Below are 27,826 nucleotides of genomic sequence, written 5' to 3'. Positions count from 1 at the left end.
ACATGAACTCAATAGCATTGAATTAAAACAGCATCCTATCAAAGAAAAAGACAGCAAGAGATGGCAATGAATAAATTTTGAGATCAATTTAACGGAGAATTGCAGTACGGCTTATGGAATGTCTATTATATTAAAGGTTCTGGAAACAAGTTAATCTTTACCAATTGTAAACTCAATCAAATTATCTGTTACTGGTATAATAATAGTCTACATAATTAGTTACACTGTTTATCTTATTTTGAATAATCACAGAACCTTTCAGAAATAAAAAATATAGTGAATTAATTAAAAAAGATATTATTTTCTTATTTCTATTCGGCTAAACCCTGCTGAAGCGTTCCGATAGAAGCATGTAGATATGTAAACAAAAAAGTCGAAAGAACAAAGCCCGGATTATATTCCAGTGTCTTTTACGCATTCTTTACTTCTATGTCAATTACTGGACATATTTTTTGCAGAGCATATCAGACTTCATGTACTAGCTTCACTTTTTAAATATTAAATGTAATTAGATAAATGAAAATCAATCTTGCTTACAATAACCGTCGCCTACGACACTTCCCGAGCAAATTAGAATTAACAGAGATTGGTATACACTAGTATAGAAATAAACTGTTGCAAACAAACATCGTCTGGAAATTGAAGTGTCCGGATTACTGGCATTTGGATTATCGAGGCTCCACTGTTTATAGAGATGTTACATTTCACATTAGAAAGGATTACAGTCTAATCATTCAGCAAACCCAGAAAGGATTATAATATCAACGTTTGGCCAACCTTCACTCATATATTAAATTCGATCTGAAAATTCAATTTGAAAGTGAACCTTGGTTACAAGTTACATACCGTATAAGTGGAAATTTTAGCGAGACGCAAATTTAGAGATTTGTCCTTAAAAACTGGTAATTTAATTTTAGCGAGATAGTATTTTTGCGATTTTAAAATGCACATTCAAGGAGCTATAACAAATAAAACGCAATTAATTTTTTAGCGATATTCAATTTTAGCGATCTCGGCACCCTCGCTTATAATGCCAAAATTAAATCCTCGCTAAAAATTCTACTTATACGGTATTATCTTGATTTTACTTTCAGGCATGAAATTTTAGATCGACAATGATTTTTCATATATAACGATCTGGCTGACATATTAAGGAGTTAAACTAAATTATTTGTACTGAGAGTTATTTTTTGGAGAATTTTCTGTCTATTTGTCACATAAATAGAGAAACCATTGAATTTACAATGAAAATACAAATAACCACGATTTTATATGACTGGAAAAGGAAAGTCCAACTAACCGAAACACGAAAAAACTTGATATATCATTTCAAATTTTTAAAACCAAAACCGCAATCTTGATCGTATAAAAATCTTAAAATATCAAACTTTCCTTTTTTATGCAACTTTCCTGGAAAGATGCACGGAAAACATGTGTACAGGCATAGTCAGCTGTTGACATTCAATGATGGATGGTATTTGTCAGTTACTATATAACCTCATTGACCAAATCGGTTTTCCGCGTGATCGGATTTTAAACATGATACAGAGTCAAGGATTTTCCGACAACGACGCTCTGATCTCACCAGTCAGAATAGACCCGTTAGTATGTCTAGAACGGTAAATATTTACGAGAATATTGGGTGTCTTATCTGCAGTTGACAAGAGAACAACATGCCGATTTTTCATTTGAGTTCCACCTGCTTGATAAAATTTACTCACTGTGTTCATTGAACCAGGTCTTTTTTCCTAACATAAGACAGAGCACACTACAAAAGCTCCCATACACAAGTTTGAGGGTGAACCAGCAATTCTCCTTAAAAGTTATACCTAAATATATCCCCATTTAGGGATACGATTTGTGTGCTCAGGCTATGTGACAAAGAAAGATTTCTTATGAAGTATAATTACCAGTATTGTGAGACATACACTCAATAAGAGTTTGGTATCTTTAGATTTTCATTAAGATATTGGTCAAGGAAGATTCAAAGAAGCACACATAGTGATAGCCAAAATCAAAGTTCTTTAAAAGGAGGTCAAACTCCAAGATCACAGGGACAGAATTGTTGGTACCAAAGAGGAAAGTTTTGTCACAATGAATACCCCTGTGAAATATGAAATCTCTAGCAATTTATGACCAAATGAACGTTTTTAGTAAGCTTAACTCCAAGGTCAAGGGTAAAGGCAAAATTGTTGATATTCAAAGATGGCCTTGTCACAAGTGATATGTATGTACTTTTGAAATTCAAAAGCCCTTTAGATATAACTGTTCATTATATAAATTGTATTTTAAAAGAACTTGGATTTAATTCTACAAGTGGTAATCCAACTTATACTCATAGTTCCCTTTCTAAAGAAGAAATTCTTCAAAATCATATGTCAGTTTTAAATATTTTTAATATCTCGAAGAACCAAAATGAATTTGAACTACAATATATATATTGGATTCCGAAACTTCATAAGAATCCTTACAAACAAAGATACATTGCGAGTTCCAGTAAATGTTCAGCCAAGCCTCTTCCTTTACTCTCACTAAGATATTAACAGTAGTGAAGGAAAACCTTCAAGCGTACTGTACAACAATATATTTAAGAAGTGGTGTGAATCAAATGTGGATACTCAAAAATTCCAAAGAACTGTTGGATAATTTGAAATCATAAGATTTTACCAAAGTCAACAGCTTAAAAACTTAGGACATTTCAACTTTATACACAACCATTCCCCACGATAAATTGAAGTCCAGGCTTTTTGATATCATTGACAGCTGCTTTTTCAATAAAAATGGAACTCATAAATTTACTTACCTCGTCATTGGTCATTCGCAAAATTATTTTGTTAAACACATTCTGATTGCACAGACAAGTACTCTGAAGTTGACATTAAAAAGATACATGTACTTGAGTTTCTGATTGACAATATCTATGTGGTTTTTGGAGACAAGGTCTTCCAACAATCTATTTGAATTCCCATGGGTACCAATTGCACTCCGTCATTAGCAGACTTATAATTCATATGAAGCAGAATTTATGCAAAATCTTATGCGTGAGAAGAAGAAAACAGTTGCTGTGGCCTTCAACTCGACATTTAGATAAATCGACGACGTATTGTCAATTACCAATGCTAATTTCCATTCCTATGTCGATACGATATATCCTGGTGAGCTTGAGATAAAAGATACCACAGTCTGACACATCTGCTTCATACTTGGATATTCTCTTTGAAAAAGACACTAATGGTAATCTAACAACCAAGCTCTAAGATGAACGTGATGACTTCAACTTTTCTATTGTCATCTTCCCTTACCTATGCAGCAATATACCTTCATCACCTGCATACGGCGTTTACATATCTCTGTTGATTCGATACGCTAGAACATGTTCTAAGTATTATTTGAAAAACAAGTTGATAAAACAAGACTATCACCAGTCGCGTTTAAAGTCATCATTTTTTAAGTTCTATGGTCGATACCATGACCTTGTCAGCAAATACAATTTATTGAGTCAAATGCTGGCTGACCTTTTTCATACTTATTGTTAGTCAATTCTTTATACACTGAATTGACGATGGATTTTTCCGTTATTTCCTGATCATGACAAGGAGCACACGGCGGGTGTGACCGGTCGGCAGTGGATGCTTACTCCTCCATGGCACTCGATCCCACCTCTGATGTTTTGGAGGTCCGTGTTTGCTCTGCTCCTATTTTGTATTGTTTTATGGACTTTGATTTTGAATACTGTTCGTTATCTCCATATCCTTCAAAAATAATTGCCAAAAAATCTTTAAAAACTGTTTGGCTGTCGTCTCCCTTCCGACTGGCTAAAAATGGCCCGAGTGAAATTTTTTTTTGTTTTGTTTTTGTTTTCACCTCAAGGAATCCTTTGTGTTTTATGCATTCCAAAAAATAGATTTTTCAAAACATGATATAAAAAGAATCCCCATGATTTGTAGTTCGATATGATTTTATCCCACTCGTTGTGTTTTACTCCCCGGTTGAATAGGGATGGTAATTCCTCCATGACACCTGATCTCATTTCTGATGTTTTTGAAGGTTCGTGTTTGCTCCGCCCCAGCTAATATTTGTGCTTTTGACTTTGACTATTGTTTGATATTTCCTGTATTCCTTTTTTTCACCTTAAATAATACATAATAATATTTAACTGTATACTTTTTACCTTTCATCTAGCTTTATGGAATATCTTTGGAGACATTTCGTGGTTGGTATTAATAATTTCAGATTGAAAAATAAGAGAAAGAAAATTAAAGTCTTGAATCAGTGGTTACATGTAGCTTGCCTCAGTCAGTTGATCTCTTCAATATATATGCAGATGAAAAGAGAATCATTAAGCAGATTTGACATGGAAGTCAAGTTTGATTCATTCGTATACATCCCCCATTACAGTATTCGATAAAAGACGGGAAGGAGCAAGCCGGGATCCTATTGTAATTTTTGGTTCAATGCACTCTAATCTCATATCACGCTCATGTATTTGTGTGGAGTAAAAACATACCTATTTTTCCTCTTAGACAATAGGATCGGGTTTACGGCCGGGTTACAGAAGACTTGCCTCTATTGGACATCGAAATCGTTGAACGGTCATATAAGCTAAACGTGCATTTGATTGTTAGAAAGGGACGGAAATATTCAGCCTTCAGTTAGCGTTTTTTGATGACAATCAAAAACGATGTCTCTTTTAATATAAAACGGATTACGAGCATTTTAGGAGCTCTATTTTGTATTGTTATCCTGAACTTTAACAACTGAATACAAAGAATGAGAATAACCAATAAGAAAGATCCTACCTCTCCGAAAAACAAATATCGTACCCGGATAAAAACAGATTTAAACTATCTCCTTCTTTCTCTCAAGTAATGTTGATTTCTTTATTTTCTAATCTAGCAGTTCAAATCCTATTCATTTTTCCTCATTATTCGTTTTTCTGATATAATATCATTAATAATTTATTAATTATAATTGTAAGGACTGGGAAGTTTCGACATTAAAGAAAATAATCTATATTCAATCTTGTGGTTAAGCAATCACATACTCTCTACCAAACTATGCTATCTGTTAGGTAGAGTTAATATTTTTAGGTATTTCACCAAAAAGCATTCTAACAAATTAGTTTGAGTGGATAAACTTGGCAGTTTTGTTGCCTGGTGGCAATGATCGCTTCTACTTCACTAATCATTATGACGTAAAATCCCTATTGAAAAATTTTACAAAGATAAAATTTGAAGTTGGACCCATTAAAGATCTAATAAATACTAGTGCTAACAGTTTGTTTTGACAGCTTACAGATTCCAGAAGGTATGCTAAACACATTAAAAAAATCTATCCAGAAAATATATCGAAATTTATTTGATTATAAAAATGTTTTTTGTAAGGAGTACACGAAAACTTCAGTAATTTATATATTTTTGATCTTTATTTTCGACATTTGGGGTGATTATAACATTACAAACGACAATTTGAAAGATTTTGATTTTGACATTTAGTACAATACGACACCTTCCATAACAGATTCCGGGGAATGAGAAACTGAAGTCAATATATTTATCGAATTTCTTGGAATCTCGGGGTTAGGAAAAATATTAAAAGAAAATGTGTAACATAGTTCTGATAAAACAACAATCTAACAAAGACGAACATTTCATTTACTCTCCCAAGATTATTACCACAAGTGAAATTAACATTTTTTGTTTCATTATATTCCTGTAATAATTATTCTTTTATATTTTCCAATCATGAGATAATTCACAACTGGAAATAAAAATTCCATGAAGTTATTCGCTGGAAGAATGTCTTTGATCAATCAATGCAGACTATTTTCAGAGCAAATAGTAATACCTCGCCCGGTAGACTACTCTAATGATAATATCACTGGGATAGAAATGTATCTAATCCTTGGCGGAAATAGTTCGTACGAATTACTCCGCATCGTTCGGCTTACCATATAGATTCTTTAGAGAATCGGAAAAAAATTGCATACGCAGGATACATTTTTACGCTATTCAAAAATCACTCAGACAATTTAATATTTCAAAATCATTTAATCACAAACGTACGCAAATACTCCTACATGTTTACTAATAATCATAAAAACTTATGAAAAATAAAATTCTGGTGGACTTCACGTAAAATGCCTTCTCCATAGATGTTAGCGACGCAACACCATCACAAAGGAGATTCTTTTACAAAGAGAGAAACATTTCATGGTTAAAATGGTTGATCATGCCTCTACATTGTGTTCAACAATGTTTTCTTAATTTCCCTGATATGGAATACTTTTGCATAAACTGTACTTTTCTTTTGTCCATAAATAACGGAACTACTTTGGGTGTGTGTCACAATCATCATTTTTAGCCTGCAAAGCAGAGCGAGTTTAGAGATAATTTTACCTGATATGCGTTTGTCAGTCCGACCGCCTTGTCTGTCCACTAAATACTATCTCTCATTCTTAATTCATCTCTAATGTTAAAATAGTTTGGAGTTTGACATACTTTTTGAATTTTGAATAATAAATGAACTTTAATCTACCCAATGGCTTAAATTCTGAATGGTTGGTCATAGTGACTGCTTTCATATATCATTTATATGTTTTGCTTGTGTCAATATCTTTCATTAGGTAGTATATCATTACTGACTTCCTTACATTGACATTTGAAGTTTATCTTACTTGAAAAAAAATCCACAAAATAATTTTTGATGCTATGATTTTCATGATTCACACGTATATTCCGTGTGACAAAATCTTTCTTTAAAGACCATTATCTTGAACTTATTGTCTTGGTCTTTTCTTGCTTTTAGAATGGATTTCACTTCTAATTTCACTCTGGCCATGAACTCGAGCTGTTTTACGGTAAAGCATCAATGGTTCACAGAGCGTCTTGCTTGATACAAGTTTTTGTCGAGTGAAAAGAACTGTAAATAAATTCAAGTTTACAGAACTCTTTGTCCTTGAACTTATATAAAACCGATTTTGTCCTGCATTTTAACCTGGAAAGATTTTTAGTTTTAGGACATTTAGGGTTTTAATAAGAAGCTCGCCAATATTTTTTTTTTTCGGTTTACAAACTAATTATCTAAAATCTCTAAAACACTTTACTTCCCTTTTAGCATCTTGCCGTTTTTGTTAGCATAAAAAGTACTTCTTACTGATCCCTTGACTTTTAAAATTACAGTATTTAAATTTTCCCGATATTTTATTATTATTATTTTTTTTTTACATATATGTGTATATTTGTGTTGGAATAATATTTCTAATACTACTTGCGTTATTTTTCAAAAAAAAAAATTTAAAAAAATGATGTACTCTGAGCAGAGGGAAAAACAGCGCATGTCAAGTGATTTTTCCATTGACATTGTACATAAATTCTGAACACCCAGAAATTATGCTATAACACAATTAAACAAAAAGCTTACATTCAACGGAAGAATGGAATAATGAGAGCCTGCTAATTAAAACACTTAATACTTATGGCTGAAAGTGAATGCTCCAACCATACCCCACACTGAATAGAATGTTTCAGTGGCAATTAGCAAACCCACAAGAGCGAAGAAGTCGACAGTAGAGCAGGTGTGCCTATAAAACAATCTAGCAGAAAGTGTTAAAACTCAGCATTACCTGTCAAAACGCATGTGCTAGTAACTACAATATGTTAACGAAAAGGAAACATTATATTTGATATAGTTATAGTTTGAACTAGGCTGTAATAATTTATTCTCACAATTTAATGGCTTCTTCATTTATCATGGTACGAGATGGTAACTTTCCTTATCACTCAGGATGTAAATTCCTGACTATCGTGATGGCATAACATTTTGATATAAGGAGGGAGCAATGCCAAAAAGAGCAAGACGTGTTTGTAAACACAAATGCTCTCGTTTGTCAGGTTACAAGTAAGTTTGAAACAAATCAAAGTCCAAGGTCAGTGTCAGATAATCAAAATTGTTGGAACCCACGGAAAAGTCTTGACACATGTGAAGTGTGAAACCCAATCACCAACTGTTAAGGTATGTAACCAAGGTGAAAGTATTTCAAAAGAAAGGCCAGCTTCTAATTTTAAGGTCAAAATTAATGGCACCCAAGAGAAAGTCACAGCACAAGGGGAACTAATGTGAAGTATGAAAGCCCTAGCACCAACCATCAAACTTTGTGGCAAAAGTTAGAGTTTTAAAAGGTACATCAAACTCCAAAGTAAAAGTAACAGGCTCAATACTTTTTGAACCGAAGGTGGGATTTTGACAGAAGATAATAATACACATACTGATATGAAATCCCTAGCACCAACCGTTCGAAAGTAATGGAAAAGATGAAATTCAGACTCAAAGGTCAAGTTCAAAGGGTTACAATTGTTGGTTTCCAACTGAAGACCTTGACAAAATAAATAGATATGTTAATATCAAAGCAATAGCTAGAACAATTTTGTCAAGGTGAACGTTTTTAAAAAGTGACTCAAATTTAAGGTAATGGTAAAAAGTTGGAATTGTCACAAGAAATACACAGTGAATGCCTGAAAGTCCTTCTTCCAACCAATCAAAAGTTATGACAAAGATTAAAGTTTGAAAAACTGCAACAGCAGGTAGAAATTTAAGGCCTACGTCGAAAGGTCACATATGCTGGTACCCAAAGAAAAATTGATACGAAAAATTCACAAGTGAAATATGAAATCTCTAGCTGCAACAAATCGATATTTTGGGTAAGAACAAGTTTTTTTGGACAAAGAGACAGAGATATATTGAACGAAAACCATAAATAAAGCGGAATTTTTACATCACATTAATGTCATTTAGGTTAGAATTAAATCTTTTTTTAATGAAATACATGGAGATAACGAACTGTATTCAAGATCAAAAGTTCATTGAACAATACAAAATTTGATGACGAAACACTGACTTCCAAAACATCTGAAGTGGGATCAGGTGCCATATAGGAGTGAGCATCCGTTGTCTACCGGGCAAACCCGCCTTGTGCTCCTTGTCACGATCAGGAAATAACGGCTAAATCCGTTGACAATTCAGTGTGTAAATAATGGTCTTACGATTTGTATGGAAAAACTTAGCCAGCATTTGAATCAATGATAAAAATTGTATTTGCTGACAAGGTAATTGTATCAACCATAGAACTTACGAGATGAACAAGACTGCTGTTATTTCTGTTTCACGAACTTTCTATTTACAAATAACCTCGTTTTAGAAATTGTTTATACGTAAAGCATGCTCTTTTATATCGAATCAACTGTAAGATAAAAACCCTGTATTCAAGAAGTGATGAAGGCATATTGCTGCCTAAGTAAGGAAAGTTGACGATTGATAACTTAAAGTCATCACGTTTATCATTACGTTAGATTACCATTAACGTCTTTTTCAAGTAAAATATCAACGTATGAAACAGATTTGTCGGATTCTGTGGTATCTTTTATTTTAAGCTCAACATGATATATCGTATGGAAGAAAAAAAGGAAATAACCATTGTAAATTGACAATAAAAACGATATATGATCTTGAATATTGTTTGTTATCTACCAATGAGATTTCCATTTAGATTGTTTTGAAGACCTTGTCTCCAAAAATCATGAAGAATTTGTCAATCAATAACTCAAACATCTTTTTAATATGAACTTCAGAGTACTTGTGTGTACAATCAACGTGTCTTTTTTACCAAAATATATTTGCACATGACCAATTAAAAGTTAATTATCTTTTTTGAACGAATTAATTATTTTTAATCTTTAGAAAAATAGCATATTTGGCTTTCGTAGAAAATAATTAACAATGGAAAACGGAAAACTGATTTAAATCAGATAATCAAAAATTGTTCCAACAGCAAAGCAAACTTAAACAATTATAGGCATTTTAGCCATCATTATCAATAGTGTTAATTTATTTTTTCATGATTTATGAAAAACCACAGGTATCTAAATCTTTATTTCAATAAAATCTGAAACCAGAAATGCAATTAAAAGTTAATGGAAGCTAAACGTCGTAATATTCCTCGCGGATATTCGACCTCGCGGATATTTATGTTGTATTTTTCTTTCATTAAGACACTAAGTAAGCATAAAGATTTTGAATCTTTTACAATTACATATTAAAACTTACAAAACATTAATGTTACAACAACAAATGCTCACAATAAGAAAAAGAAAAGCATTAGAGTAATTTTCTTCTGTAGTTATTTCCACTTCTGTTAGAGATGTGCAGAATTCTAGACCACACAAGTACACAAAACAATGTATAATGTGCAGTTTTAAGAGGAAATATGCAATCCTCCAGAATTTCGGTTGTTGACTATAGTTTTTAGATTTAGAGAGTTTACTTAGTCCATGCGTTCTAAAGTAACCATCTGATTAAAATCTGATCCACGATCCCCTCCCTTTACACAACAATTAGATATAAATACTGCTTTATATTAAGAAAATAATTAGCTAAAAACCTACATCAATGCATGTCAGGTTTCAATAAATAAATACATGTATAAACAATAAATGTATATTCGATGTTGCATTATCATTATGACTGTTATAATTGTCCTATTAAAAGCATGAATAAGTCACAGAGTGCGGGAACATCTCAGTCTCCTACTGTTCCTGCTGAGAAATAGACAATTCATGATTTCATTCACTTGTTTTTGTTACAATTATCACATCACGATCTTTACATGTTTTTGGCTTTTTGGACATTGTGTTGCAATTTTTCTATAGATAAATTATTTATCTATCGATCGTTCAACATTGTGGGAAAATTTTATCAGGAGATTGCTTATAATAATTGCTTTTAATAAGACGTGATCCATTAGAAGCCGAATAAAATGGGTAATTTCATAAATCGTGTACAATGGTGAAAAACTGAAATAATCTGCGCCAGCATCTGCTTGAAAAAGTTCGTATCCTTTTCAAGGAAAAAAATGAGCTCATATATCGGTAAAAAACGTGATTTTAAGGTTCATCTTACCATCAATGTTAGTAATTTATTGAAGGCAATCAAAGTTGACCTGTGCTGTACCTGAAGTCTATCAACAACTGTAGAAATATACTCTATATCATATATATTTTACCGTGGCGTTCCAACCAAAATTCATGCAGATATATAGACGATATTTATCAATTGGAAATAGTTGTTTTTTATTTATATGTCGACTCGATATACCTTTGTGAAATTTTAAAGACAGCAAAGACTTTAACGTACGTGTGTAATATTTGGATGTTTTACTGACTAAAGACTATAAAGGCCGCCGAACAAATAAAATTTATGACAGACGAGATGATTTCAGCTATTGCAACGTCAACTTTTCCTAATGGTAATCTTATGCTACTACCTGCAAATTGGTCTTTATGTGTCTCAACTTAATCATTTGCTACTTATTATTGACATGTATATTTCTTTCTGTATATAATGCTTTATTCTGCACTCTTTTATGAAACATATGAAACAATTCGAAATAGGAGCAGAACAAGCAAGGACCTCCAATACATCAGAGGAGGGATCAGGTGCCATGAAGGAGTGAGCATTACCTGCCAACCGGTCACAACCGCCGTGTGCTCCCTATCATAATCGGGAAAAAACGGCCAAATCCTTTGACAATTCATTGTATAAATAATGGTCTAACAATGAGTATGAAAAACGTCAGTCAGCATTTGACTTTATGATAAATTGTATTAGCTTACAAGGTCATTGTATTGACCACAGACCTTACGAAATTATGACTTTAAATAAGACTACTGATATTCTTGTTTCATAAACTTGTGTATAAAATCTGATGAGTCCTTGGCTTAAAGAATAAAGAAAATGAAACTGAAAGCTACTTAGGAGCACGCTTTGCGTTTAATAAGCCCAATCAGGCTAGTAAGAGATAAATTGGTTAAGGTATATTTCAACAATCTTTTTCATTTCGTAAATTCTAATATTACCTTGTAGCAAGATATAACCTATTATTACCTTTTTACCCGTGAAATACTGTAATTTATTCATTGAATAAAAATGATATCCTGTCACAGTGTGACAGGATATCAAAATGATATCCTGTCACAGTGTGACGAATATCAGAAGTGCAGGAAAACTCTCGATTTCCCTTCCCATAACGAAGATTGCTGTAAAAAAAATCTTCCTTGACCTAATATAAGATAGATGGAAATAAATAAATCATTCTGACAGCGAATAAAAAATATGTTGCTAAATCCATGTTTACAGTGTTTTCACCTCATTTAGCTATGACGTCTCAACCGCTCAACTATGACGTCACGAGCCTATGACTGTATATTACAAAAAGACAGAGGCAAAGGAAAAATCAAAGATTTCTTTTTTAAAAAATAAGCAGAAAATTCAATGTTTTGTTGTTGAATATGTAATTTATTTCACGAGTGGGACAGGATTTTTGATATTTTCACTTGTGCTTTGCACTCGTGAAAATATAAAAAATCCTGACCCACTCGTGAAATAAATTCCATATTCAACTACAAAACATTGAATATCCTCTATTTACTTGGTCGAATTTCGGCTAATGCGTTTCATACCAATTTTCACGCCTTTCCTTTTATATTGAGTTTTACTACAAAATGCCCTTTTTTATATCATAAGGGATATTCAACAGGGGATACTTACTGCTCTTAGGATTCCACCCCTGGAATTTCCGATTGCCCTCGTGTATGGCCTCTCCACAGATTTGAATTCTAAATAGATTTATTGAGATCCATCACTGCAACTATATACTTATCTTTTTTTTCAGAAATAATTCGCACCTTAGGCGATGTCCCTACGGCAAACTGTCACAGTTCACTGCATCGTCGGAAACCCACGGGTGATCTCGTCTTTACTTATCACCCGTGGGCAAACTAGCTGAAATATCGCCGTAAAATATGCTAATTTGTTGTTTTTAGTCAACCAATCAGAAAGTTGGAACTCTTCAATTTTGAAAAATATGTTTATTACTTTGCTATTTATGGCAAATATTTTGACACTCGTTAAAACGTACGAAGTTTGATTTAAAACAATGAAAGTCAATTCGTACAGGTCACTGACATTAATATCCATCAAATATTATGAAGGAGTACCTCTTCCTAACTGCAAAATGCACCGGTGAGTGGATTTATCAGCTGTGTTAACTACGGAATGAGTTTTTCATGTTTTTGGCAATGCCGAACATGCATAAGTAACGTGAACTTTGATTCGTTGTTTCGCATCGCGACTTTGTGATGAGGCCAATCAAATGACCCATGCATATTTAATTAAATACGACGGTTTTTCGGCGAGTTTGCCCACGGGTGATAAGTAAAGACGAGATCATCCGTGGGTTTCCGACGATGATTTCACTGTTATATTCAACTTTTTCATTGATAAATGATTTAGAATAATGCATTCAAAACTCAAAATATACATCGAATACAGTGCAAGTTTTAATGCACCAGATGAAAGATCCTTCCAAATAAAGATACATAGAGGGTTCCAGTAAATGTTCAACCAAGCCTCTTTCTTTACTCCTCACTTAGATATTAACAGTAGCGAAGGAGAAACCTTATGAGTACTGTGCAACAATATATTCGAGTGTAAATCAGATATGGATACTTAAATCTTCCATGGAACTTTTGAAAATTTTAAACCAACAGCATCAACAGCTTAAAACATAACATTTCAACTTCATACACATCCATTCCTCATGATAAATTTAAGTCCAGGCTTTTTGATATCATTGACAGCTGCTTTTTCAAGAAAAATGGAACTCGTAAATTTACTTAGCATGTCATCGGTTAATTGATGGAGGTTAATTAATGGAGGTCCGTGTTTGCTCTGCTCCTATTTTGTATTGTTTTATGGACTTTGATATTGAATACTGTTCGTTATCTCCATATCCTTCATTGCTAAACTATCTGTTAAAAACACTCTGATTGTACACACAAGTACTCTAAAGTTGTCATAAGAAGATGCTTGAGTTTCTGATTGACAATATCTATGTGGTTTTGGGAGACCAGGTCGTCCAACAATTTATACTGTAACGATTCTCATTGGTACCAATTGCGCCCCGTTATAACCAGACCTATTTTTGTATTCATATGAAGCAGGATAATTTAAAAATCTTATACGTGAAAAGAAGAAAACAGTTGCTCTGGCTTGAACTCGACATTAAGATATTTCGACGACCCGTACTGTCAATTAACAATGGTTATTTCCACTCTTATGTCGATACGATATATCCTGGTGAACTTGAGATAAAAAAAATACCACAGAGCCTGACACATCTATTTCATAATTTGGACATTTTACTTGAAAAAAGCACTTACTGTAATTTAACAATCAAGCCCTATGATAAGCGTGTTGACTTTAACTTTTCAATCGTGAACTACCCTTACTTATGCAGCTATATAACTTCATCACCTGCATATGGAGTTTATATTTCTCAGTTGATTTGATACGCAAGAGCATGCGCTATGTAGGTAAAATTTCTTAAACGAAGAAAACTATTGACAGACAGATAGACGAAACAAGAATATCAACAGTCTTGTGTAAAGTCTTCATTTCGTAAGATCTATGGTCGATTCAATGACCTTGTCAGCAAATGCAAGTATTTGAGTCGATGTACTGATTAACGTTTTTCACACCAACTGTTAGTCCATTATAAGTCCATTATTTAAACACTGAATTGACGACCGATTTTTGGAAAATCTGAACACTAGAGTTAGCGAGTTGATCAAGGAGCATTTGAATTTGGAAGTTGGTTTCATCAGGATACACCGAAACGGTCAGAAATTCCCGGGCAACCCGAAACCAAGGACAATAACAGGGAAATTACAGAACTACAATGATAAAGAACTCATCTTCCAAGCTATTCGTCAAAAGAAGGAAAATGGCACCGCTAAGGACATGCCCTTCTATATCACTCCACAGACGCCTCTGCAAATAAATGAAGGTAAAAAGAAACTGCAGGAGATGAACAATAAATATCGAGAAGAAAACGTCAAAACAAAGATAGTGGGAAACAAGTTAGTCTTTCCAAACGGAAGCGTGTACCGGGACAAGGTGCTACCACCACGGGCTGAGGATATACTCATGTTGGACAAGGACGAAATCGAAAAACTGGATGAATGCGATGTAAGGAAGTGCGAAAGCGTAACAGAAGATGGGAACATCTTTACTTCATTAATCGCCGAAATTCACACATATGCACATGCTAGGAACGTTTACAAAAATATTCTACGCAACCCGGACTATGCCTGTGCCAACCATAATATCCTTGTATACCGATTCAAAGATGCCCAAGGGCGAGTGCATGACGGCTATTGCGACAATGGGGAATACGGGGCCGGACGTCGACTACTTAAGGTACTGGTTGAGAGAGAAGTATCGAACGTAGCGATTGTCATTTCGAGGAAGAATGGTAAACATTTAGGTCCCCGTCGGTTTGACATTATGAAGGATCTGGTAAACAAAGCCGTCAGCCACACTTGTTATTAAGAATTTTTATAGATGAACACTTGCAATAAACACTGTCACTGTGTTACATGCAAAAGTAATTTCTGTTAAAATTTCCAATTCATAAGTACAATTACATGTACGGTCTAATAGTATTTCTAAGTTTGAATATTTTTATACTTGGTTAGTTCTTTCCGGAAAAATATTAGTTACAAAGACTGACTCATAAACTATTTAGCAATTTATATTTCCGATTGTACTTGTTTTGGGACTACTTATCAGAAGTTTTGTAAACATGGTAAATGCAGATTGACAAATTTCCTTTCTCCATCAGTAAATACGATCAATAGACTGATGCCAATTAGTTTCATTCACCTTGTTTGTAAATATGCACCCTTATCTCTCTTCCACGTTTCTATCCCCCTTTTCCTATCTTTCCTTTACATTGGGCATTCATTCGATTCTTTATTGATGTTTTTGTACGATTACGGTAAAAGATAATAATCTAAATATACTTACAGTTAACTGCCAGGGTCTTGGAGATAAAAATAAAAGATTAGATGTTTTTAATACTTTAAGAAAAAAGAACTATAATGTTTATTTTCTGCAAGACACACACTTCGTTAAAAGTGACGAAAAATTTATCCAAACACAGTGGGGCTATCGGGCATTTTTCAGTTCGTATAAGTCTAATTCGCGTGGTGTTGCTATTCTTTTTAATAATAATTGCGAAATAGATATCCACAAACATTTAAGCGATGAAAATGGAAATTACATAATAATAGACTGTACTATTGAGGGTATGAACTTTATACTTGTAAATATTTATGGGCCAAATTCTGATACACCAGTTTTCTATTCTAATTTGATGAATGAGATTGAAAAAATCTACATGTTGCAACAAATAATCATAGCAGGCGATTTTAACTTAGTTTTAGATAAGGAATTAGATTCCATGAACTATAAAAATTTGAACAATCCAAAAGCGAGACTAGAAGTTATAAATTTAATGGAAAATTTGAATCTAAAAGATATATTTCGTGAAAACTACGCTCAAGTTAAGCGCTATTCGTGGAGAAAAAAGACACCCTTAAAACAGGCTAGACTAGATTTTTTTCTTATATCTGAATCTTTGCTCCCTTCTGTTAGTAGTGTTCAATATGAAAACAGTTACAGATCCGACCATTCTCCAGTTGTGATGTCTTTGAAAATTAATGACTTTATTAAAGGTAAAGGATTTTGGAAGTTTAACAATTCTCTTTTAACAGATAAGGCTTATATTGATTCAATTAAACAAAAAATCAATGACGTAAAAGTTCAGTATGCATACCCAGTGTATGACTTAGATAATCTTTGTTCTGTTGATAATGAATTATTGTTGTTCACTGTTAGTGACCAATGTTTCCTAGATATTTTACTCATGGAAATTAGAGGAAAGACTATATCTTACTCAAGTTATAAGAAAAAAAAGATGCATGAAAGAGAATTATTTTTAGAAAATGAGATTTTACATTTAGAACAAAATCTGACAGAAAGTACATTAGATACCCTTAAAATGAAACAAACAGAACTTGAAGATATACATAAGACAAAGTTAAAGGGACAGGTTATTCGTTCTAGAATGAAATGGATTGATGAAGGTGAAAAACCGTCAAAATATTTTAGTCAACTTGAATCTAGAAATTATTTAAGTAAACTGATACCAAGATTAGAAAAAGAAAATGGATCTATTATTTCAGATCAATATGATATTTTAAATGAAACAAAACTTTTTTATGAAAATCTATATAAAAAAAGAGAAATTGTTGAAAATGAAAACTACAGCAAAAAATTGTCAGAATATAATGATATCCCAAAGCTGTCTTTTGAAGAAGCTCTAAGTATAGAGGGTCTTATAACAAAATCAGAGGTTCTAAACTTTCTTAAACAGATGAAAAATGATAAAAGCCCAGGTCCAGATGGATTCACATGTGAATTTTTTAAATTTTTTTGGAGGGATATTGGCACATTTATTACAAGAGCAATCAATGACTCATACTCAAAACAAACTTTTTCCGAACCAAACAAATTAGGGGTAATAACATGTATTCCAAAAACTGGTAAGCCAAAACAATTTTTAAAAAACTGGCGGCCTATTAGCCTCTTAAATGTTGTATATAAATTAGCCTCAGGGTGCATTGCGGAAAGAATTAAAAAATTCTTAGATAAGCTAATACATGGGGACCAAACAGGATTTATTAAAGGTAGATTTATTGGCGAAAATATTAGATTAATATATGATATTATGCATCAAGCAGAGTCAAGAAATATACCTGGTCTCTTAATGTTTATCGACTTTGAAAAAGCATTTGATACCATTTCATGGAACTTCATAAATCAAACACTTTGTTTCTTCAATTTTGGTCAGTCAATTAGAAATTGGATAAAATGTTTCTATAATAATATAAAGTCCTGTGTTATTCAAAATGGGATAGTGTCTCAGTACTTTTACCCTGAAAGGGGTTGTAGACAAGGTGATCCTATTTCACCGTACCTTTTTTTACTTTGTGCAGAGATTCTAGGTATTTTAATTAGAAAAAATAAGGATATTAAAGGTATAACTATTGATGGTGAAGAATACAAGTTGTCACAATATGCAGATGATACATCTGTTATTTCTGATGGCTCTCCAAGCTCATTGGATGGAATTACAAGAGTGTTAGATTATTTTGCATCAATCTCGGGTCTAAAAATAAATTTTTCTAAAACTAAATTAGTCTGGATTGGAAGTAAAAAATTCTCAAAAGATGTTTTTCATCACTCAAGATGGAAGTTTGATCCCAGTACTACATCCTTTGATTTACTAGGTGTTAAGTTTTCTGTTGATTTATATGAGATGGTAGATATTAATTACAAATTAAAAATTGAAGAAATTAAAAAAACCATGTTACAATGGAAAGCTCGCAAACTTACTCCTCTTGGAAGACTGACTGTAATAAAAACATTATTAATTCCTAAACTAAATCATCTTGTCCTCACTTTACCAAACCCTAACAATGATGTCATGAGTGCTTTCGAAAAAGACTTGTATAATTTTTTATGGAATAATAAAAATCATAAAGTTAAGAAAAATGTAATTATTCAAGAGCATAAATTTGGGGGCTTGAAAATGATAGACTATCAAAATTTTGTTACTTCATTGAAATCTAGTTGGGTAAGGCGGGTTATGTACTCAAGTGCAAAATGGGTTAAATTACTTGAAGCAGAATTGGGAATAAGTATAAATCATCTTTGGCTGTTTGGAATTGACTTTATTAAGAATCTGAGTAGTACCACGAAAAATAAGTTTTGGAAAGATGTTTTCTCTAGCTGGTGTAAAGTAAATCAGGCTAAAGCTATAGCTGATTTAAGTCCTCTCCAAGAACACATATGGCATAATCCAGGAGTTACCATTGGTGGCCAGTCAATTTTCATCAAAAGTTACTTTAATTCGGGCTTTGTTTTTATCAATGATTTTTTAGATTTAAATGGAAACTTTTACAGTTTTGATTTTGTTCATTATAACTTGAAGGTAAATACAAACTATGTTGAATATGCCGGACTAAGAACAGCAATTAGAAAGAGACTATCATGTTTTAAGAATTATGAAATAAAGCCAATGCCTAGACCGATGCTTCCATCCAGCCTTGAAATTTTCTTAAAGAGTAAAAAAGGGTGTAACGATATGTACAATGTTCTTATTAGAAATAAAAAGGGCAATATAACTTCAGTTATAAAATGGAGTGAAAATGGGGAAGAATTTAGTGAAAAATACTGGGAAAAAATTTTTGAGCTACCTTTCAAAACAACCCAAGAATCAAAACTTCAATGGTTACAATTCCAAATCTTACATAGAATAATTCCTACTAATTGCCATCTTTTTAAATTAAGACTTATTGATTCACCATTATGCTCCTTCTGTGAGAAGGATATTGAAACTATTGATCACTTTTTTGTTGAATGTTCTGCTGTAAAAGAAATATGGTTAGAGATTGAAGAATGGATCTTGCAAAAAGTAAACAAGTCTGTTTGTTTTGATAGACAATCAATTTTATTTGGTAAATTTTTAAACAGAAACTCCTACAAGTTAGAAAATCTACTTATTCTGATCATAAAACAATATATTTTTGCTAGTAAGTATGCCAAAACTATAAAATTAAACATTGAGACTTTGAAAAATGTTATTACTGAAAGAATTAGAGTAGAAAAATTTCTTTTGTTAAAAAATTGTAAATATGATGAATTTGAAAGACACTGGCAGGAAATATTTGAAAAACTTTAAAATTTTCTTTCCGCTAGCTGTTCAATAAAGTGTGTGCCCTCTCATCTCTCTCTCTCTCTCTCTCGCTCACTTTCTTTCTTTCCCCCTTTCTCCCCCCCCCTCTCTCTTTCCACATAAACTTTCACACTAGCTTCTATTATTATTTTTTTGTTTCTGTTTTTTGCTTTATTTGCATATGTATTTATGTATTCGTCTCTTTCATATCTGTGTAATTTGTGTGAAAGTTAAAATAAACTTCTCAAAAAAAAAAAAAAAAAAAAAAAACTGTTAGTCCATTATAAGTCCATTATTTAAACACTGAATTGACGACCGATTTTTCCGTTATTTTCCGATCATGACAACGAGCACACGGTGGATGTGATCGGTCTTCAGGGGATGCTCACTTCTCTATGGCACCTGATCCAACCTGTGATGTTTTGAGGTCCGTGTTTGCTCTGCTTCTATTTTGTAATGTATTTTAGACTTAAGAGCTTGAATACTGTTCGTCATCTCCATATATTTCGTGCACATGCTATATACAAGTACATGTAGTACAATATATTGAATGATACAAGGATCATAAACGATTACCACTCTTTTTTTTTTTAACTTGAACACCATTTCTAAAGTTTATCAAACCCTAAATATTAAAGATGTTTATTATCTTTCATTACTTATACGGTTATCCATATCTGCATATACCGGTTCTGTGTAGTACTGAATGAACTGTAGATACAGTATTTGTCAAGTTTACAAGTAGTTTATCAATTTAATACTAATCCCTGTTTACTATTAAATGTAATTATCCTTTATTCCCCTGAAGAAGTATAAGTTTAATAAATTTCTGTCGAAATACAAGTTATCCCATTTTAAGTGTCTGTAGAAACATACAGATGTAAATTACCAAATTAAAAAAAAGTCTTATGTTAATTGTAACCATTGCAACAGTGTTAGTATCTTTGGAAATACAAAGTCATCAATGTCCCGTAACCGGTTATCTGAACAAGTAAACTGTCAGTTACCTCTCAGTCACCTGTCGAGTCACAAATTACCAAAGGTTTCTGACCTGTTTTCTGAAATTATTACCTCTCAAGTACCAACAAGAAGAAGAGACAAAAGTTGCCTACAAGGTTCTATGACGTTTTTATAAATTTATAATTGTAACAGTTACCCGTATTGTATCTGTCTAGTTTTAAGCTAAAAAGAACTGATACAATCAAATTATTTTAAAGAAAAACTAAATAGAACTAAAATATATAAGTAAAACCAAAGTGAAGAATACTAGAAAAGTACTAAAATGAAATATATACTCTCAAAAGTGAATTGAAACACATTGGCAGCAAAGCAATCACGGACCTCTTAAAACATCACATACGAGAGCTAGTAACGTTTAAAGCGCAGTATGGATTTAGGATGTTTTAGAAGTCGGTGAGATGTATGTTAGTCTCTGAACTCAAAACTATTATGATATCTTAAGTGCATAAAAAAATCCCAGCTTAAATCTGTAGAAGATGAAAGTGTCCTCTGGTAAAGATCAATATTGAAAGTGTTTGAGATGTTCAGAGTTTCCGACACTACAGGTATTTTTCTATATTTTTGTATATCGTGACATTTCATTAAATAGCAATACTTTGTACCTCTGCAAACTAAACTACTCCCTCCAGGAAAGAATTAAACATTACGAAGGATTTATTTACCCTTGATCACAAACATGGGGTGGGCAACTGTTTCATATTCAATGAAGTTGATATTTAATTGTGCTGAATCATTGATCCTTTACTATCAGGAAAAAGTCTGAAGACCCACATAAATCAAAACTGGGCTAGATATAAAACATCTCTCGACTCTCCCACGCAGTCAGCTGACACAACATTAACCGCAATCATAATTCTGCAGAAAATAAGAGGAATTTCCTCTTTTGTATTGCACAGTATCATTTCTAGTGAAAGATAAATAATGCCTGTATAATCCTTATCACGGACAGGATGTAATTCTCTACAGATTTATCTATCAGCAGCTCTAAGTTTTTATTGTTGGTAAAGCTTTCCAGACATTAGATTTACACAAATACAACAACGTTTTTATATTTTGAACATTCTAAAAGTGCGAAACGAATGTCAGGGCTGACAAGAAAATCTTTTTAAAACAGCATTCGTCTTCGTTTAATCTTAAAACAATATATGGTTTTAGTGAAAAAAAAATCCTTCACGTAAAAATATGGTTGGCATCACTTACACGTGACTAATCATATGGTATATCATTGTTTTACCGGCCATTACAAGGAAACATTATATTCACCCACAGAGAAAAAAATAAATTTTATTTAGGTTTACAGCTTTGTCCTGTATAACCCCTGAATCCTCACTTACCCCAAGTATACAGTTTTCTTTCGTCTTTAAAATTTGATGCAAGATCTATGCTGAGTAAGACAACGGATCTGTGGAAACTTTGTTTTGACCTTTGCCCCGTAATAACTCGAGGCAGTTGGTCTGCAGGATAATTATATCCCCCCTACTACCACTGTTGATCGACATGAAGTACAAAGGAATTGACTTCACTGCTAGAACCTATCTAGATAACCTGTATTCATATAAGTACTCTATCTGACCGATTTCTGATGGGTATTCCAAAATTAAGCATAATCTCTCGTTATCATATACTTCCCAAGACAAGGGATTGGATTATTTTCCGTGTGGAAAATAATGAAGATTCAGTTCTGCCTGCGATTATGATAAAGATTGTCTGACATCAGAAAATGTTGAGTGCGAAACCTTTCTTTAACATGTTTAAAGCCAAAGGAACGGCCATGCTACTGACTTTTTTTGAGAGATTTCATCGATGTAGACAAAATTATCGGATCTTCTATACGCTGATATTAAAATAAATTAACCGGGTCCAAGGAACACGGCAAACAATTTTTTCTAACTCTGAAAGCACAATCATAAGGATATTTGATTTTGATGACCACATGTAGCTTTCGAACAGGTGATAGAAAAGATCAAGCTCTCTCACTATGGAAGCACACGTATCTAAGTTCTGTAGACGTTAACTCGGTGGTCCTGTTTTCATAGGCATTCATAACACCGAGGGGTGTTAGTAATTGACATACCTGACCCAGCCAATAAGACAATTTTATCCCTTAAATATTGTAATATAATGAAGGATAGGACTGATAAATACTTAAAACAGTTTGAAAAGTACTCACTAATATGCAGGGTTTTTCTTAGATAAAGAGGTGTATTAATAGTGTCAAAACTAGGAAATGAGTGTAAAATACACCGTATTTCAGGTAACTACGGTTATTTGGATGTTATTTTCAATTTTACATGTAGACAATTATATATTTTTTTAAATTCATTAAAAATGTATTAGAAATTAGAAGTCAATCCTCAAGAGACGGAAACAAGTTATTTAATAAAACGACAGCACAGCAAGAAATATTAATGGAAGAGTAGGAAAATGGTAAAAAGTATTCCATTTCTTCAAATGCTAAATAAATATTTGACTAGATTTACCACAGGCACCTGAAGTATGGACAATACCCCCCCCCCCTTTTTTTTTAATGAAAAAAAATGTAAGAGTGTATAATACCTCGAAAATATAAAATTTCCCCGTCAAACACATCTATATGTCGTTATATGCAAGCAGATTGTACTTTTTCTCACGTTTAAAGAATGGTCCTATTCGGTATAATAAAAATACACAAGGTAAGAAACAAAAGTTGTAAACAAACGGGGGGTTCCCCACTTCGAGACAGATTTCCAAGGTAATAACAGTGTTACTTATCATAATTTTGCAAGCACCCTGTCTGGAAGATGTTCTTTTACTAGTCTCTATAGCCTAAACCCCGCCATTGATGTTTAATATGCCGTAATCGGACGATTTATTAATCGGATGCATAAAATTTTCTCCATTGGCAGCGTTGGAGGAGGTTTTGGAGTTGCTTTTCTGTTTCGCCTTATCTGATTGGTTAATTGTAATACAGTTTAAATATCTAACCAATCAGATAAGGCGAAACAGAAAAGCAACTCCAAAACCTCCTCCAACGCTGCCAATGGAGAAAATTTTATGCATCCGATTAATAAATCGTCCGATTACGGCATATTAAACATCAATGGCGGGGTTTAGGCTATAGAGACTAGTAAAAGAACATCTCCCAGACAGGGTGCTTGCAAAATTATGATAAGTAACACTGTTATTACCTTGGAAATCTGTCTCGAAGTGGGGAACCCCCCGTTTGTTTACAACTTTTGTTTCTTACCTTGTGTATTTTTATTATACCGAATAGGGCCATTCTTTAAACGTGAGAAAAAGTACAATCTGCTTGCATATAACGACATATAGATGTGTTTGACGGGGAAATTTTATATTTTCGAGGTATTATACACTCTTACATTTTTTTTTCATGAAAAAAAGGGGGGGGGGTATTGTCCATACTTCAGGTGCCTGTGGATTTACACGAGAAAAAAAATGGTTAAGAGACCATGTCATTTAAATAATCTCATTGCATTCAGTTGTTTTTAAATATCTGAGTTATTAATTTGCACAATCAACAGTAAACAGAAATAATTTTGTCTTCTTAGCAATAATGACTATATAAGCTGTGCTTTCTTCGTACTACTACAGTGAGGTTGCCAATAACGAATCGCACCCATTAACGAATCACTTTCAGATGAAAATTCTGTATTTTTCTAATCAAAGTCCAATACTTAGCTTAACCTACCCTGTCATGCTGAATTATTCTTGCTTTTATCATTTATCATAAAATTATTAAATTCAACTCGTTCAATGTCCTAATTTTTAAATAAACATGAACAAGCTTTTTTGTGACGCTGACCAGAAGCGTACATGCAAGCAGACTACTTTCACTTTTCGGTACCGCTCCAATGTGAACCGTGCTTTCTAGGTAAACAAATTTGGTGCAGATGTTTAATAAAACTATGTGTCTAAAAGCACTAAAAGCGTCATACAATTTCTAAATCAGAAATTAATAGTATTCGCTTTAAAGTTGCGGGTTTTAGGTTTCCAATAACGAATCGCTATTTCAAGAAATATGAGATGCAGGGATCCTGTCCAAATAATATTTTTCGTATGCGGTTTTTTGCACACCAGTTACGAAAAAAAAAAACAACAACAGCAGATGTCTACCAAAAGCTTACAATAAAGGTGGTTAAAATACACATAAACAAAATCAGCAGCCAAAATCAGTAAGAAGTGCAGAACATGTGGATTTGAGAATGTCTCCCGGTGGTATATATGCATGTAGTAAGCTACTGTGAAGACATCGACGATAGCGAAATAAAAATCGTCATGATTACCGAACAAAATTAAGATATAGAAATTTTATTTATTTATCCCTTTGCAATTTAAACTTCCCTACTAAATCATTATTTCCAACAATACCCCGTTTGCAGTTTTCCTATTTCCTAAAAATTTATTTCCAATAATCAATTTTTATTTCTTGTCATGATCAAGATCAAGCTCGTATGATATAAAATGCATATTGCTAACAATACTTTTTCAATTCAACATCAAGCTAAATAAATTATAAACAGAGTATTATGATACCCCCCCCCCTTTTCAACATATACTATAGTTACTAAACATTTGATTTTGAGAAAATGATATGCAGACTGCAGCCTTTTGCCTATATAGAATATATGCCACCACTGTCTTCAGGTGAAAGGGAGAAAGAGCACTATGAAAGCAGCTAGAGGAGAATGAGCTGTCTTATTCATTTCTATAGAGACGATGGACAGTTGAAGTAGACCCATGTAAAGTGAAAGGACAACCTCCAGTATAAATCGGAATATTGGTATTTAGTCTACTGTGGATGTAGGAATGGAGAAATCCAGCAACTGAATCCCAACATCATTATTTGTAAGTTGTCTCTGCTCATCGGAGGAAATTTAGGTGTTGGGTCTCAACATTTTGAAAATATAATTGTTCCTATCAGCTTTAGGTATCTCTGAAGCCAGGCTCGTAGGAAGCAATTTCAGTTGGTAGGGGGAGGTGTGCAGAGCCATACATATGCAGTTGAGGAGCCACTATCAACCACCAAAATTCCTTGACAATTGATTAATCAAGCATAAAAAAGTCATCTGACGTTTTTTTTTTTTTTTGAGGGGGGCACAATCACATATCTAGCGGATATATTTTCTATCTCAGTAGCGACAAAATTATGAGGAGGGGTGTTGTAGTTCAATGAGTACAATTTTTGAATAAAAAAATAATTCTTCGATTGTTTGCAGTTCATCACATATAAGATTTTACGTCCTTTTATATCAACTAGTCATTTGTTTTCCCTATGATTTCATTGTTGTTGTTTTTACATTAATTGTCGGATGCAAACAACTCAAAAAAATTTCTAGCTTTTCTACTTTTTGGGGTGGGTGGGTGGGGTTTGAAACATTTTAAGGCATAGTAAAAGATTACGTAAGAAGGGTATTTTTAAATTTACACGGTCCTGAACCAGAATAATCAGCTTTATGTCACGTGATTCGGTAATGGAGAAAATGATCCGGTAAAGGAGAAAACAACATTAATACAAGTACGGCAATAATTTTTTATTTAATCAGTGGTTATTGGGGATAATATATATGATGTTATAAGTAAAACATAGTACCACCAAACAATGTTGTAAAATGAATTTAACTCAAACTCAGGTACGAAATATCCAATCAAATTTACTAAGTGATTCGATAACGGCAACCTCACTGTATTAGAATGAGTTTAATACACTTTTATACGAAAGCTCGAATTTCGAATCTCGTATTTGGAAACTCGAATCTCGAATGAGCCTTCTGGGCTTTCGTACTTTTAACAATACGTTAGATGCTAACCTAAATCGGTCATCTATCGTATATGTGCAGATTACATAGCCAGTTTTCATCTTGTGATTTAAGATTGTTACCAGATCGATCATTGTCCGCTATCTTCACCTTAACATTGAGCAGCATGATCTTTGTCAGAACACGTCGACAATTACTTTATCCAGAAAGATAAATGAATGAATGGCATGTCGTCGTACCAAAAAACTAAACATTGAATATTTACCAAGAAATGAGTGTTGAAGGTATAGAATTATGTGTGTAATCATTTAATGTCAGCTGTTTGATATGAACGAAACAATTCTAGGCATGAACGGTATGTTATACAAAGGAAAGTATTACGATCTATCAACATTCTGTAACTTTCACATTTTCGTTCACCAGAGACCTATTCAGTCAACATATCATAACTCTGAAAAGTTTACTTTTTATCACATTTGCACAGTAATTTCGACCAAAAACTCCTAGTTATTGGGGATTGCAAATGTAACAAAATTAAAAAAAAATATACTTTTTAACAAGAAGACTCTGATTAACTTTTTTCTAAAGAATTAAAAAAATCTTTGATCTAAGTAGCATGCATAACTTTCTTTTGCTTCATCACATTAGTTTTCAATTTATTCAAAATTGTTCAAGAAGCATAAGAAGGTTTTTTGATTGTTTTTGAGTTATTATTGATATAGTATAACGAATTTCAATAATATTATCATATATTATTTTTAAATTGGAAAAAAACTTACCTCTCTGTAAAAGCATTAAAATATACATCACAGTCACTGAAAAGCTTGACGTTGGTGACATTTTGACACTTGGAAAACTGAACCCGATACAATTCTCTGTAAACAGAAACCAATATTGTAGTTTAGTAACGTACTTCCTAAATGCACACCACGCACCTGTCTATATGAAAAAAAATATGTGTGCTAATTTCGATATCTTTTCTTACACGTAAACTGTAACGAGTCCTTCATGTTGCCTTTCTGTTGAGTAAGAACCGTCAATAGCTGTGTAAGTATCGACAGCACAAATCACCGGTATTCAGCTCAAATCTTACTAAACTATCCATATAGCTTCTCTTTCATTATTAGGCCTATGGAAAACAGAGCCTGTATTTGTTTTATTCTTGTTTTTCTACATCTATCAACATTAAATTAGGAGGAAATTGTTATAATTATGCATAGAAATATGTTTTATCAATTTGCTGCTTACTTTGAATAAGTAAACACTAACAGCCAATTAGCTTTATCAGCCATTTAAACATTTTCCATAATATAAAGCTCAGACTGTGGAAACCATCACAGATTTCAAGGTTGAT

The 27,826-nt window shown here is 32.9% G+C and overlaps 1 protein-coding gene across 2 annotated transcripts in view; it reads right to left on the bottom strand.

The window, feature by feature from the left end:
• The window catches only part of LOC134243045 (neuronal acetylcholine receptor subunit alpha-10-like), a 63,919-nt gene extending 36,385 nt beyond the window's left edge, over window positions 1-27,534 (bottom strand). The window contains exons 1-2 of one of the 2 annotated variants that reach the window (XM_062725265.1): window positions 27,458-27,534; window positions 27,252-27,347 (exon numbers count right to left, since the gene is read on the bottom strand). In XM_062725265.1, the coding sequence (XP_062581249.1) occupies window positions 27,252-27,312 (61 nt within the window). In that variant the 5' untranslated portion in view covers window positions 27,313-27,347; window positions 27,458-27,534. Of the gene's footprint in view, window positions 1-27,251; window positions 27,376-27,457 lie in introns of those variants that run through there. The other variant, XM_062725263.1, reaches the window with a different exon arrangement.
• Window positions 27,535-27,826: the final 292 nt, after the last annotated feature.

Source organism: Saccostrea cucullata, unplaced genomic scaffold (assembly GCF_032062105.1).
Source record: "Saccostrea cucullata isolate Sc308-1 unplaced genomic scaffold, CSIRO_AGI_Scuc_v1 ctg501, whole genome shotgun sequence".
NCBI classification, from domain to species: domain Eukaryota; kingdom Metazoa; phylum Mollusca; class Bivalvia; order Ostreida; family Ostreidae; genus Saccostrea; species Saccostrea cuccullata.
Note: the sequence above shows the minus strand (reverse complement) of the source record. Positions and strands in the feature narration are given on the sequence as shown.